This window comes from Musca autumnalis, unplaced genomic scaffold (genome assembly GCF_047663935.1).
Source record: "Musca autumnalis isolate F117 unplaced genomic scaffold, ASM4766393v1 scaffold_1, whole genome shotgun sequence".
Taxonomy (NCBI): domain Eukaryota; kingdom Metazoa; phylum Arthropoda; class Insecta; order Diptera; family Muscidae; genus Musca; species Musca autumnalis.
The window spans coordinates 327,827,022-327,842,784 of record NW_027411644.1 but is presented as its reverse complement, the minus strand read 5'-3'; the positions used below and the strand labels follow the sequence as shown (position 1 = coordinate 327,842,784).

Below are 15,763 nucleotides of genomic sequence, written 5' to 3'. Positions count from 1 at the left end.
TGGTTGGAGACGGGATAAAAAGCACTATCTGTGGTAATATTTTCATAATTTGCGCGCTGGTTTGCCAACATTTTATACTAGGGCCTATGTGGAGTTTTGGAGGCCCATATCTCAGGAAGTATACATTTCCGCAACATCACGAAATTTATCTTATGCAAATTCAACAGCGAGCCACATTTGGTGAGGTATTTTAATTAGGGGTTTCAGTCCTAAGAAGGTAACAATTTTTTTCTAAAAAATGCACCCATGACTAATTTTAGTACCATTTAGTGCGTTTTCGTAGCTTTATTGTAGGTATTTCCAATACGATTTCAGCCCTCAGCGACCTTCATACCAAATTTCAGAATTTGTACGCATTAAAAAAACTTTTTATATTATCGTTTATGCAATACCATCATTTCCATTTCCATCTCTCTCAGTTCCCCCGAAACCAATTACATTAGTACGAAACCTCCTTCTAATATTTCAAAATACCTGCTAAACCCTTTACACAATAACAAATTGTACAAAATTCTGTACCATTTAGTACTCTTCGTAGTATTTTCAAAGCCATCTCCATACCTTAACCCCACATACCAACAGTGACTCTAAGAAAAAATGTCAGAATTCCAGCTACACCCGATAACAAATTTAGACCGTTTTAGTACTTTATAAATTGATGGTAGGTATTCCTTAAAACGTCCATATATGTACTAACGTTACACACCAATACTCACACCAACTCCAAAAAATACAGATTTCAGATCTGTCCCTACACTCAACAACCAATTGAGTACCATTTAGTAATTTTCGTATATTTATCAAACGTACACTGACCTTAGTCGATGGTCAGACTAGCACGATTTCAACATGGCGACGTCAAGTTTATAGGCGAGGGGTATGAAGTAGTGAAACCCATGTACATGGTTTTCTGTGTTTGTTGTGTTGCCTCTTCTTGTTCTTCGTTGCAAGATTTTTTCTTCAATTTTCTTTCATTTTTATTTTCTCAAGCAAACGTTAACAACAAAACAAACATAAATATATTTAATAAAAACATTTCATAAATGAAATAGTGAAAATTTAACTATTAATATTAATTTAATTATTAATATTAATTATTTTGTGTTGTTTTTGGTTTATTTATGTCTTTTTTTGTTTTTATTGCTATGAGAAACACAACAAACGCGAATGGTAAAATAAAGAGGACATGCAAAAATCTTAAATTTCACGTTAACGTGTGTGGACATTAACGAAATTTGAAAAGAAACTTTAACGAAATTGGTTTCAAGAAACCTTACTAGTCTGACCATCGACTTAATAAGAACAGAAATCTTAATTCCAAACCTCAGCACCATTTAGTACTCTTCGTACCCATAACTACGAATTTCCAAAACTAAGTGAGTCCTGCACCCAAATCCACAAAACTACCTCAATCTTAATTCAACATTTCAGGATTCCAGCTCTGGTCATTCACTCAAATCCAAATTTAGTGCCAATTAAGGTACCAATAAGTAAGAATGGCTGACTTCCGTATCGAAATGCGTTGAAAATGCGTATTTTTGATATTTTGAAACACGTAGCTTCGTAGTTGTTAATTGCAACGTCGTTATGAAACATAATGATTCGCACATTTTCAGTCATTTGTAATGCAACTGACGAAATGGAAGTCAGCCAATTTCCAATGCTACCTCAATCCTACACTCCAACAGTAATCTTGGGCCTAATTATGTGATTCGATATCGAGTTGTTTCGACCTGAGTACTCAAAGTTGGGATGACAACATTCGTTATCGAGTAAAATTATCGAGTAATTGAGCATAAATTTGCGAGTAATTTCTCGAGGCCAAATTACCTATCGTAAACAAATAAATGAACGGTTTCTTATTGTCTTTTTGTTTAAAATGTAAAAATTGTTGTTTGTTGTCGTTTTATAGAAGAAAAACGATGTTAGTAAATAATTGGCAGCATTTTGTAGACAATATAACATGAGATATTGGGAAAAGTCCTTTGCAGTCGTTTTTAGAAATTGTGATAAATTTAGAATTAAAATGCAAGCAATCATTAACCAAAAATTAGTTTTGCAGTCGTTAAAAAATAAGTTGAAAAATAAGCATTTCTGCAAAACATTTCATTTTAAACATTTCATTGCCCGTTGTTTACCAAAGGAAATATTCTCTCAGAGAGGCTAATGCAAAACACCCACCAAACTCTCTCTCATTTATTTTGAGAGAGGATCATTAAGGTAGATGTATTAGCAATCCGTTGCAACAATGTCAAAAAGATTTTGCAAGAATTATTAATTTTCTTATCACAACTTCATTACGAAATTATTATTCAATATATTGTTCAACAACTTCCACAAATATATAAATTTTTCATTCATAATTTTGTTTTTTTTTGGTTCTTGCTTTCATAAAAACACTTTTTTTACATCTACCTTCATAATACTCCCTATAGTACACATAGGTTTTCATAGTTCGATTACCGGTTACTCTCGAAACATTCGATCAACGATTTCGATCGAATCTCGTCATGCCGCTTTTTTATCGTGTCGAAATCTTTTTCACGAGCAAATACTTGATCGAATCGAATAACGTAATTAGGCCCAAGGATTCAGGATTCCTTCTTTCTCCGTCCACCACAAAAACGTTTAATAAATATTCTTTAAATGACTTTTTGATTTTTGATGAAAGCTCATTGAAAATATGTTGTATTTTATTTTATTTTTATTTATTTATTTCAAAATTCATACATGATACAAAGCCTCAATGGCCAAATAAACGTATCTCAAGACAAAAAACCTGAGTTATAAAATAATAAATTCAATTTAATTTACTTGAATACATTAATATATAACAATTAATTATTATTTAAATGCAGATATATATATATATATATTTTCGGCTCCCCAGCCATAAAATATTAAAGAAAAACAATAACAAAAAAAAAAGATGTCCAAAGAGTAGTAACTCAACATGTGCTGATTTTTTAAAGAGTGATATATATATATATATATATATATATATATATATATATATATATATATATATAATATTATTGTTCACGTAGCCCTTGAATGTATCTAAGGATTTTCAAAAGAAAAGAATTATTGGTGTGAGAAAAAATACGTAGTTCTAGTGGTAAATAGTTCCAAAACCGTGCAACTCTGACTAAGAAAGACATAGAATACACATCTTTCCAAATCAAAGGAATAAAAATTTGGGGATTTCTAGTAAAATGTAATAAAGTAAATCTTCTCCTTAGGGCACTAGGTATACCATTCTTTATAAGGTTATAAAAAAGCAACATACAACGGTACTTTATGAACATATCGAAGGAGCAACCTAGAAACCGAATGACATGACCTGATACATGACTACTTCGAGGAAGATTAAACAAAAAACGTGTAATAGTATTGACAATACACCTCAATTTGTCAATATTGCCGCCAATAGTACCAGAATACACCTCAAGTCCATACAATACTTGGGACATCAAAAGAGAATTAGCCAGCAATAACTTTATTCGGTGAGAAAGATATAAATTAGAACCATAAATCCTACGCAATATGCCCCAAACTTTACCAGACAAAGAATCAATGTGGCTTTTGAATGAAAGATCAGAATCGATAATTACTCCCAAGCATTTATGTTGTTGTACGAAGTCAATTTTAGTGTGACCCAAGAAGATATCAATGGGTGGTAAAGAACAGTTATGATTGAAAAAAGCTAAAGACTTGGTCTTAGAAGGATTCACCTTTAATGAGTTTCTTGTAGCCCAACGAACAAAGCAACTTAAGTTTGAATTTATATTATATTCAAGCATCTTAGAGGCGTTACGTCTGCCATTAAAAAGCAAGAATATATCGTCAGCAAAAATAAAAGGTATGCATCCAGAAGAATTAGTACAAAGAGGAAAGTCATTCATATATAAGATAAAGAGAAGAGGACCAAGAACAGATCCTTGCGGCACACCAGAGAATAAAGGTAGACAACTAGACTCACAACCATTCATTACAACAAACTGACTCCTGTCACATAAGTAGGAAAAAATTAGTTTGCAGGCAGATTTCGAGAAGTTAAACTCATCTCTTAACTTAATTACAAGATAGGTATAGTCTATAGAATTGAAGGCCTTTGACAAATCTAGGGATATAAGAATACTCAACATATTATCATTTATGGCTTCGCGAATAGTGTCAGTAAGTTGAAGCAATAAGTGAGTAGTATTATGCCCCTTGCGAAAAGCAAATTGACACTCATTTATTCGACTTGAACAAACCTGAAGCATTTGATCTTTAATGATATGTTCCATAATCTTAGAAATAGCAGGTAAAATAGATATGGGTCTTAAGTCATCTGAATCCCTAACCGACCGGACTTTAGGAATGGGCACCACTCGAGCAGTTTTCCATGCAGATGGAAAAACTGAAGTAGTTAAAATAGTGTTCATAAGATTTAAAATAAGTCCTGAAATATACGGAAACACTAATTTGATGAAATATATAGGTATGCCATCAATACCAATAGATTTAGATTTAATCTTACTCATTGCTTCAATCAATTCCCCTTCATTTACACAACGAAATGAAAATGACAAATCAGAATCTGTGATGTCATCAATATTGAAGAAAATATTATTAGTTCTATCCGAAGAATTAGCAAATGACTGATTGATAGTATTCACATCAATATTGATCCCTTCATTGTCATTTCCCACACAACCATGACTTTTTAGAACCCTCCAAAGCCTGCAAGAATCCATATTTCCATAAAGTTTCAAATAATGAACTCTTCTCTCTTTGCGTATAACAGACTTAGCCTTATTTCTGTATTTGCAATAGATTCGCCAGTTTTGCTGAGATGGGTTTCTTTGGAATGACAAGAAAGCTAAATCCCTGATTGATGTAGCAAACCTGACTCCTCTACACTCCATCCAGGGATCACCAGAGCACCTAATTTCTTTCCTAACAATAGGAACAAAGGAAAAGAGGGAATCAAAAAGTGAACAAATATAGGAACATTTAACATCCACGTCAGGACTTTCTAAAACCAAATTATTATCAAAAGAAGCAAGGAATGAATATAAACCGTCCCAATCAATGTTCCTATAATCACGGAACTGAATATAATCTGGTAAACGATTATAATTAATAGAAACCGAGGCAAATATAAGAGCATGGTCTGAAATTGCAGGACACTGAACCTGATTCGTGTAGTTTAAGAGAGTGCAGTCACTGACCAACATGAAGTCAATAAGAGATGTCGAACGACTACCTAAGTCAAAGTGCGTAGGACTAAAGTTGTGTGCAATACCTAGATTCAATCTAGTGCAAAGTGACCGAAAAATGTTCGCTTTTGAAGGATTATGTAAATTACAGTTGAAATCTCCAACAGTTAATATATTTATATATTCAGCAAAAATTTCGCAATGAAGACTTTCAAAAACGTCTATATTACCCGAAGGCAAATATACAACACCGAAAAGAAGCTTTGTACCCGAAAATTGCAACTCTATAAAAAGAGATTCACAATGCAAAACCGATGTCTTAAAAACACATTTGTATCGAAGACCACTGGAAACATATACTCCAACACCGCCGCCTCTACTGGATACTTGACGGTCATTACGGCACACGTTAAAACCCGGAATAGATACAGCAGAATCCAGTATGTCAGAAGACAGCCATGTCTCGGAAAGAGCAAAAATGTCGAAAGTATTATTATTTAAAATACATCTTATTTCATCCAATTTAGTAGCTGGCTTTATGCTTCTACAATTAAGATGAGCAATTTTCAAATTATTTTTATAAGGATGAAGCAGACTTTTCAGATATGAGTTACCACTCACTATTGGACCGAGATTTTCGTTAAAAGACATCAAAACCATTGTAGATAGGGAGCCAAGAAAAGAAATATAAATGCGAGAATTTTTTGCAAACACTACGATTCATTATAAACAAAAATTCAATCAATGAAACAGCTCATCGCAAAGAATAAAAAAAAAATGAGATCAAACAATAAAATATCAACATATTCATCTGTATACAAATGCAAATGAAATAAATGAACCAGGATCCAACTGAAAAAAAAAATCTCAGAGGCAAAATGTAAATTACAAAACAGTTGCAGTTGTATCCAGGTTTTACATTATGTGAAAAAGTACAAAAAAAAAAAAGATCAATTATTACTCGTGAGTAGTAAAGAACAACCAGAAGCATCACGTTCAATCTGTTTACCATCAGGCAGTGTAATTTTCGCTCTCGCTTTATCCCCATTAACGATTCTATACTTGGAAATAATATTCTGCCGACGAAGTTTATTACAAACAGCATTCAAGTTACTAGCCTCAGGGGAAAAGTGGTCATTCAAAAATACCCTTCTCGCAACATCTCCGCAATCAGCTGGCAGAATATCAGATACCTTTAAGGATCGACTCTTAAAATATTGTCGCATGATCTCATCACGAAGTTCTGCACAGTTAAGCTTAACTAAAATATGCTTCCTGTTATTAATGTAGCAGGCTAAACCGACATCACGACGTTCCACATTCACATTATAAAGAGCTGCTATAGTAATAACAATTGCAACCAGATCACTTAAACCATCAGGCAGTCCAGTTATAAGAAAGTCAGCACGATTCAACCTACGGTGCAAAGCATTATTTTCCGCTTTCAGGTGTTTATTTTCATCTTCTAGTGCTTTAACACACGTCTCAACAGCAGTAACTTTTTCATTGCACCTAGCGATATCACTCTTTATTTCATTGAGGCAGGACGTCATTTGCGCACTCATATTTTCAATAGATGCCTTAATCGAACTCAGCTCTCCCTGATGTATAGAAGTGAACGAATCCAGCTTCTTGTTAATAGCTTTTAAGTCATCTGATGTTGCACCACGGCTATTACGATTGTTAAGGTTGGATTCACACGCGTTGCATATATAGGCACTGGCGGTAATTGCCTTAAGTGCAGCAAGATCTTTTTCAGTTAAATTTGCACAAGGGCCATGCACCCATTTACCACAAAGATTGCACTCTATAGAGCCTGGGATTTTAGTTACAGGTTCATTACATTTACCACACAATGTTTGCTTCTTTGGTGCAGGCATATTGTTTAACAACAACAGATGAGTGACAGAAAACAGCAACAACAGCAACGCACTTCCAGTCAAAGGAAAGAATAGCGGGAGAATAGCAGGAATAAAAAAAATTGCGTAACTCAGACCAAGTTTATATTCTGAAACCACAGTATTTGGCTTAGATATTCTTTAGATTTTAATTTATCCGTATAAAATAACTTTTCCGCAAAAGCACTGAATTGTTTACAAAAGCCAATTGTTGATATTTAAGATAATAAACAATTATGCGATCAGCTGCAACCGAACAAACGTTTACTCAGGCATAGGGTTGCCAATCAACCTAGCTCAAGTTTCATTTTTAACTATCCTTGCAGTACAAATTTAAGTATTATCATGCTCACAACTCCATCATAGTTGACCACATGTATCATAAATGTTCGAAAATGGGTCTGGAAGAATGTCTCTACGTAGAAAATTGTAATTAAAATTTAACTCAAAGGGGTCAAAGGGGCATGATATCCCTGACTTTTATACTGCTGTATAACCTCTGTAGTCCATTTTTTTATACTTATTCGAGTTTTTTCATGTTTATAATGGTTTATGAGTCTTTTTTCAGACGAAAAAAATAAAAGAATTTTTTTTATTCTTCTTTGTTTTTTGTTTCGTTCCTTTGTTTTGTTTTCTTTTCTGTTTGTTGAGACTTAATTGTTTACCCCTTCAGTATACTGTTTCTTCATTTCACTTGGCAAAACCTGAACATGTGTTGTCTTTGTCAATATTCATAAAATTATACGTGATATATATCGTCACCATAAATGCCCGAAGACGTAACCCACAAAACCAAAACTTTACAGGAGAAGCAAAAAACGTTATAAAATTAAAAACTGTTTTATGGAATATTAATCTTATGAAGGCGATTATATGGCATATTATCGATCATATACGAAGGGGAATAAGTAGTGAAACCAAAACCGCTGAAGTGCTTAGTTTTGAGATCCTCCATAACAACAAAATCTGCAATATTATCCCATTTTTCGAAATGCCATTTCTTTAATAGGATCGTTGTTTTTGAACGTAGAAGCTTGAAATTTTGCCAGAGCATGTATTTTAGCTCTATATATCAGATTACGTCAAAAAACGAATTTTGATTTTCATGTCGGTTACGTCTTCGGGCATTTATGGTGACGATATATATGATATACGAGAATTATATAGAATCAAACCGTTATGTTTGGAAAAAAACAATCAGTGCTTAATCACCTAGCTGTTCAAAATATGATCATTCTAATCACTTTTCAAACACATACATGACCCTTTTTTGATTAAGCCATTTTCAATCATCAGATGATCAAAATGTGACAATAAATAACGAAAAAATAGTCACATTTTAAACACCTGTTGTATTTTAAATTGAACTCTTTTTAGTCATTACAGGGAGCCACTTTGGAGTCCCTTTCTGATCATACAAGCTACTTAATCAGTTTTTGATCACCAAAAAGGACTCTAAAAAGACTCCGCAATGTGATTTTCGAAAAAAAAAAACAATTTTCCAAATGCTAGCTGGGTACCTATTATAAAAAAATAAATGCTTATCATTTTAGATTTCTAATTAATATGGGTGTATATTTTAGTTATATTATACTTTCCAATATAAAGCAAATTTTCAACATTGATGATTTTCTTTCTTTCTTTATCATCATCAGAACATTAATCGATATCTTAAATATAAAAAGTGCTTTCGCTTGAAGTTGTATTAATTTTAATAATTCTTATTATGGAATTATATATGTATGTATATATGTCATTCACAGGAAACGTCAAATAAACAGAAAGAAGACTAAAGCGACATCACAAATCAAATAGGAGAATATTTAGAACGAAAAGGCATGTTCGAAGGAAATAAGATGCATAATACATTTAATCATCATCCTGTAATTCCAAAAATTGAGTACAGACATCGCGACTACATTCACCTTTGCTATTGAAAAGGAATTTGTAATAATGACCATCGGCACATATAGCTGAAAATACGAAAAACGAAGTTAACACAACGTACATATGTAAGTATATATGTTAAAACTTCAAACATTACCTATTACAGAATTTGAATCTGAGCCAAAAGCACAAATACATGGTGGTTCTTTTGGTATGGAAAATTTTACAAAACTCCATTGGCTTGAAAAGTACTTGGGAACAATTGGTAGCGATGATTCTTTTGGTTTAGTATCATCCAAATTAAATACATGTATGGTTCCATGATCAGATGACACCACCAACATAGTGGATGCATGGTTGAAATTAATGCAATATATTGTGGCTTGATTACTGCCGCGTCGTAGTTCGTTGACCTTTTTACCAGTTTCTGTGTCAAATATACGTATCAAAGTTCCCTTTTCACTAGCTGTGGCCAATCTTGTTCCCTGTAGATTGAAAGCAATGCAGCAAATGTTGGCTTCGTGTGCCACAATTTCCAACGCAGCTCTTTCGGTATTGCCCAAATCAACAATCTGAAATTAAAAAAATCTATTATTTATAACAAATCGGGTATGCAAACATAGTATGGACATTTACCTGTACATGTCCGGTACGACGAGCTGGGAATGCCAACAAACTTTTATTGCTATGCGGACACAAAACACATAGTCCGTGTGGATTAGAATTTGTTTCAAAGACATGCAACTGTCTAGGTTGTTGGGTAAAAGTAAAAACCTTTATAAAACCTGCGAATACAACAACAATGCGATCTCGTCTTAAACGAACCGCCTTAACTGGCTGATTAAAGTCTAAAGAAATTGCTGGAGCTTTTTTTAGGTCATCCCAAATAATGAGTTTATTTGGGGGATACAATGGACGTATTCCTCCACCAACAACGGCCAAATAGTTACATCGAAACAACATTTCAACATAACTGAGACCTCCTTCTGGATAATATTGTCGTTCTTTTTCTTTCAAAGGGTCACTATTGAAAACTCTAAATCCCGAATCCGTGGCACAGGCGAAACATCCTTAAATCGAAAATTAAAAAAATTGAATCAAAATAACTCAATCTAGAACTACGAGAACTGTTGACCTACCCTGATCTTGATTAAATCCCACATACTGCAACCCATTTCCGTACGGATTGTGATCCACCAAATCCATGACTTTCCCTTTCCGTTTGCTGCTGATATATTTTTGCTATTCTTTTTGCGTACTTTGATGATAATTTGTTTATCGATTATGAGGTCAAATCTAAAAAAATTCATATAACTACAAATTCCACTTGTTAAAAACAACTTTCTTACATATTCAATATTTCTGGTGATTTCTGATACTGCTCCAGTTCCTTTTTTCCTTAAATCATTCCAAAACAAATACAAATATTCAATGTTTTTATCTCTTTTATGAAAAAAATGTATATTTTCTGTTAGGGATACGCAAGTCGACTTTTGATTAATCGATTCGATTTTTGTTTCAAAGACAAAAGCTCTGTTCCAGAACCCGCAAGAAGCTACTATTTTTACTACGATAACATTTTTTTCCTTTATGTTATCGAAAATAATAGTAAAAATTAGTAGATTCTTGCACTTCTAGAACAGGCCAATATGCTCTGTACCAGAACCTGCACGAATCTACAATTTTTTTACTACGATAACAATTTTTCTTTTATATTATCGAAAAAATAGTAAAAATTTTGTATGTTCCAAAATGCAAGAATCTACCAACTTTTACTGTTTTTTCGATAACATAAAGGAATTATCGTAGTAAAAAATTGTAGATTCTTGCAGTCTGTAACATATGCTCCGTTCCAAAACCAGCAAGAAGCTACTATTTTTTACTTCGATAACATTTTTTCCTTTATGTTATCGGAAAAAATAGTAAAAATTAGTAGATTCTTGCAGTTCTGGAACTGACCCATACAAATAAATACAAAAAGTGGTCTGTTCCAGAACTGCAAAAATCTACTAATTTTTACTATTATTTTCGATAACATAAAAGAAAAAATGTTATCGTAGTAAAAAATTGTACATTCTTGCAGGTTCTGGAACAGAGCAAAGATTTAACGCTATCATTCATCAGTGAATGGCTTTTGAATTCAAATATGTGTGTTCGTTTACTCAAAATTTGTACAAATTGTTACTGGATGTTGTTCGTTTACTCTACAGTACAATACAAAAGAGCTTAGTCGATTGCAAGAAGTTACTGGTACAAATTTGTACAAATTATCGACTAAACGAACACACCTAATGTCATGTTCACACGAGCTCTTTGTTCGTCTGTCGAAATACATACACGAATTAACACGTTTCCACGACACCATTCGTCATTCACAGTAACGTACTTAATTTCTTCTCACTTTTTGTTTCCTGTAGTGGAATCATGGCACAATAATACAGGTACAACGGCAAAAACTGCTGATTATCTCATTAGTTGTCAAAATGCATTATTGTGAATAAAATTACATACAAAAGTTAAACAAGCAAATTCACAGTAATGCGTTATTTTGACGCTTGGTGTGGTAAATGGCCCGATTATTGTTATAGATGTAAAGGCCTGCGTACATAAGCTGCCTTGCCTGCTTACCTAGCTTACTTCTGATAAAAGAATAAAAAAGAAAAGGGCAACCCAGTTCGAAATTTTCTCGGCCTTCTTTATTCTTTTATTTTTATTATGTCAAAAATGAAGCAGGAAAGCAAGGCAATCAGGCAGAGCAGCTTATGTACGCAGGCCTTTACACCTTCTTATTCCGCCATGAGTGGAATTCTGTAACTTAGGGGTCGATTTGCATTGAAACAATGATTTCATCATATCCACAATTCGATTATGTGGAGAAACGTTGACACTTCATTCAAACCCAATTGTTGCTCTTTGGTCTGTTCCTTTACTTTTAAAAATGGTAAAACCGGCAATAGTAGTAAAAGTTGTAAATTGATCCCATATGAATTGTATGGTGCCTGAAGTAAAGCAACGCTTTTCGAGTAAGGCTTGGTTTACATTTACGAAATCCACTCGATTTCAACTGTCATTTCCATTGCTCAAACGTCAAATAAAATCCATTCGATTTCAGATGAGTTTTCATTTGACGTATACACAAAGGAATTGACAGATGAAATCGAGTGAATTTCGTAAATGTAAACATAGTCTAAAAAGTTGTAAAACCTGAAGATTCTTGCACGTAAAGGAACAGAGCTCTTGTGTTAAGTGATGTTGACGTTTTATGGGTACTTTACACAATATGTTTTTTGCATATGAGTTGTCACTTCTCCCATACAAACTGTATATGCAAAGTGACAACTCATATGTTAAAAACATATCGTGTAAAGTACCCATTAGGAATTCAGGAAAAACCAGGGTTCTAGAATTTGCTTTTATCTAGATCTACCTCTTTACTTATACCCCGTTTATATATAACCGGATTTAACAAACCGACTGGGTTTTAAATGTCAATTCCATTGCTTATATTTCAAACAAATCCTTATAAAGAAGGTTAACCCTGCAAAAAGCTGTAATATTAACAGCATATTATACCATGAATAAAACAATAGTTTGAAATATTTGGTCTGTTCCAGTACTGCAAGGATCTACTAATCTTTACTATTTTATTCGATAACATAAAAATATTTTTATGCCTGTTTTTTAATAAAATAGGATCTCAAAAAAAAAAAAAATAATAATAATAATAATAATAATAATAATAATAATAATAATAATAATAAAATGAGTTTTATTATTAAGAAAAAACATCGTTTTTAGGTTGTAAAATTCGTTTGTTTATTCTGTCAAAAACCTTGTTTGTTTGGCTAGGTTTACTACGTTTCCGACGTATGTAATATACGTCAGAAATTTATGTCAGATACGTCATAATTGCAGACAGACCATCTCTGAACAGCACACACACATACACAGATTGTGTATATAATTTTAAAGTTTTAGGAACACTCGAAAGAAAAAAATTAAAATGACAGATAGCTTTAGCTAACCTTTTTAATTAAACCATGTCCTCCGACAATTTCGAAACGATCCAATTTTGGGCACACTTTGTCCTCTATCAAGTGGGCAAGTTTGTCATGGGACTTTTGGAAACTTCCCTCCGCAAAAAATCTCAACGCAGCGCACACTTTTAAAAGTGGGGGTATTGCTGTTGATCTGTAACTTACTTTGAAGTCATCATTTAACGTTTCCACAATGTAAACTACGGCATCCTTTTCAATCGAAAAATGGATTCGACTTGTCCCTTATATGTCATGTCCTGTACATTTTCTTCATCATCAAAAAATAATTCCACTGAACTTATCATTTTAAAATAGTTTTTTTTGGCGAATTGTGCCTTTTGGATTAACCCACTTAGCGCCGAGAATTTTTTTTGCGAGAAAACTTAAAATTGTTTATGAAAAATATATTTTTGAGGGTTTTTAAGCATTTTTTAAGAAATAACTTTTTTCTCTAAAACGTATAGTTTTCCTGCAATCGAGCCTTCTTTTGAACGTGCCAAAAACTTTGGAGCGTAATATTGGTGTATCCTTACATGCCAATCCCTTGGTTTTTGATTGAGAAAATACTCTTACTATATTCCTAACAAATCCCTGACTTTATATGATTCTAACATTTATGATTAAATTTGTATCGCATATTTAAATTTTTCATCAAAAGTCGAAAATTACAAAAAAGTCGATTTTTTTGAATAGCTTGGGTTTTAGGTCAATTGCGTGGAAATGCGTAGGTCAAATGAAGCTCGATTGCAGGAAAACTATACGTTTTAGAGAAAAAAGTTATTTCTTAAAAAATGCTTAAAAACCCTCAAAAATATATTTTTCATAAACAATTTTAAGTTTTCTCGCAAAAAAAATCTCGGCGCTAAGTGGGTTAATATAAGCTTTGCTCCTTTACTTTTTAATGGTAAAAATGGTAAAGGAGAAAACTGTCAATGAACAGTTTTACCAGAAAAGTAAAGGAAGTAAAGGAAATAATGATAATTCTGGTAGCAATGTCAAAAAGAAACAAAAAGTAAATTTTTTTATTTTACAGTTTTTAATTTTGTTTTGTGAGCGTTCGCCTTCTTCTTCTGCTTTTTGTTCACTTTTTACCTTCATTGTCAAATAATCGTCAAAAAATATCGAAAAAAACAGTTCTGCCATTTTTTACCTGAAGAAATTCGGCTGTGGTAGAAGAGAAAGGTATTTTTGCTCTTAAAATCTATATTATCGATTGTGCCATCGATTTTTTGCCAGCTCTAGTTCAGGGCCTTCATTCTGTTTCTATGAAAACGTGAAATGAAAACTTTTATAAAGGAAAAACTGTCAAATGAAAAAAATATATAAAGGTAATATTTTTCATTTAAAATTTTCATAGAACAAGAATTCATCCCCAATTATTATGTCGTTTCGGTTACTTTTCCAGTACAAATTATCTTGTAAGCGAGAAGGGTGTTATACTGTTTGTAAAATATAACTGTTTGAAAAATAATCACAAAGTATAGAGTAAACGAACACGCCTATTAATAGCATTACTAAAAGTTGATTGATGTAAACATGAGCTGTGTTCCTTTACTTACCTGAGGTAACCATTTTTCCCATTTTTAACCTGCAAAGCGTTCCTTAACCCCGAAAAGTGGCAAAACTGAAGCAATTTTTAAGAGAGTGAGAGTGGAGAGAGAGCGAAAATGGCTTTCTCTTCTACCACAGGCTACCAGCAAAATTTCTGCAGGTAAAAAATGGCAGAACTGATTTTTCGACTTTTGTTTGACGATTATTTCACAAATAGACGATAAACAGAAGAAAAAGTCGAAAACTAAATTAAAACCTGTGAAATAAAAGACGAAAATTGATTTTTCCGTTCCTTTACTTTTCTGGTAAAAATGTTCATGAGAGAGCAATTTTGAGCAACTTTGACACTTTTCTCTTTTACCACCCTTACCATTAAAAAAGTAAAGGAACAAAACTATGGCTAATCGCCCGTTTCCACAGTACGTCGTTCGTAATTAAAGGGCTGTTTACACCATTTATCAATGTCATATGAGCTGTCATTTCTTTCACCAATTCGACATTCTCTATGTTTGTCAAAATTGACGTCATCCATACAACTTTCAATTTGTGCGTTCATACCTACAAGTGTTATTTTCCTATGACGTAGCCTACAAATATAAAAACAGCTGTTTTTGTCATTGTTTACATTTATTGTTGAGTTGCAAATTTGCGCAAATTTTAATTTTGGTTGAAGGAAAATGAATATCTAGCATGTCTGTTGTGGTAGAATAGGTTTTTGGGGTTATAGAGGCATTCATGTTTTTGCCACAAAGCAATCATTTCCAAGACTGCTTCTTTCGACCAATCGATCTGAAAATAACATTATAAACACCATTTATTTACTTTTTGTAAATATTTAAATATACATAACTTTCCATTTTCTTTTTTAAAAGATTTTGTTTTTCAATTTTTTTTTGGGAATGCCAGAAAACAGCTGATAAATTTATGTTTACATACGAGAATGTCGTATCAAATAGAGCGCCCCCTAAATGAAAAATTTATAATGCCTATTTTTCTGTATGGCCTCGAAGTGTATAGTGGTAGTTGTGGTTATGTGTTGCGTAAATTGCGGTTGCTGTTCAATAGAGTTATACGTTATGTTTACTCTTTAGGTTGGCGTCAGCATGTTTCGTCCTTTGTACGAGAATTTCTTGGTTGTAGTTTTAAAAATTTTGTAAATGTTAGGAATCTTTGTTTCTTTTAT

General features: G+C 32.8%; 1 protein-coding gene across 1 annotated transcript; it reads right to left on the bottom strand.

The window, feature by feature from the left end:
- Positions 1–8,652: 8,652 nt before the first annotated feature.
- Positions 8,653–10,526, bottom strand: LOC141390132 (WD repeat domain phosphoinositide-interacting protein 3). Its single transcript, XM_073962770.1, has 5 exons — positions 10,342–10,526; positions 10,132–10,288; positions 9,629–10,062; positions 9,150–9,564; positions 8,653–9,078 (listed from the first exon to the last, which is right to left on the bottom strand). Exons 2-5 carry the CDS (start codon positions 10,196–10,198, stop codon positions 8,975–8,977), a joined length of 1,020 nt encoding a protein of 339 aa, XP_073818871.1. The 5' UTR covers positions 10,199–10,288; positions 10,342–10,526; the 3' UTR covers positions 8,653–8,974.
- Between the last annotated feature and the right edge of the window lie 5,237 nt (positions 10,527–15,763).

Excerpts from the sequence above, each read along its gene's own strand:
- LOC141390132 (XM_073962770.1), bottom strand. The coding sequence starts at position 10,198 with ATGGATTTGGTGGATCACAATCCGTACGGAAATGGGTTGCAGTATGTG. Across the intron at positions 9,565-9,628 it reads GTCGTACCGGACATGTACAG|ATTGTTGATTTGGGCAATAC; the intron begins GTAAATGTCCAT and ends TTTTAATTTCAG. Across the intron at positions 9,079-9,149 it reads AGATTCAAATTCTGTAATAG|CTATATGTGCCGATGGTCAT; the intron begins GTAATGTTTGAA and ends TCGTATTTTCAG.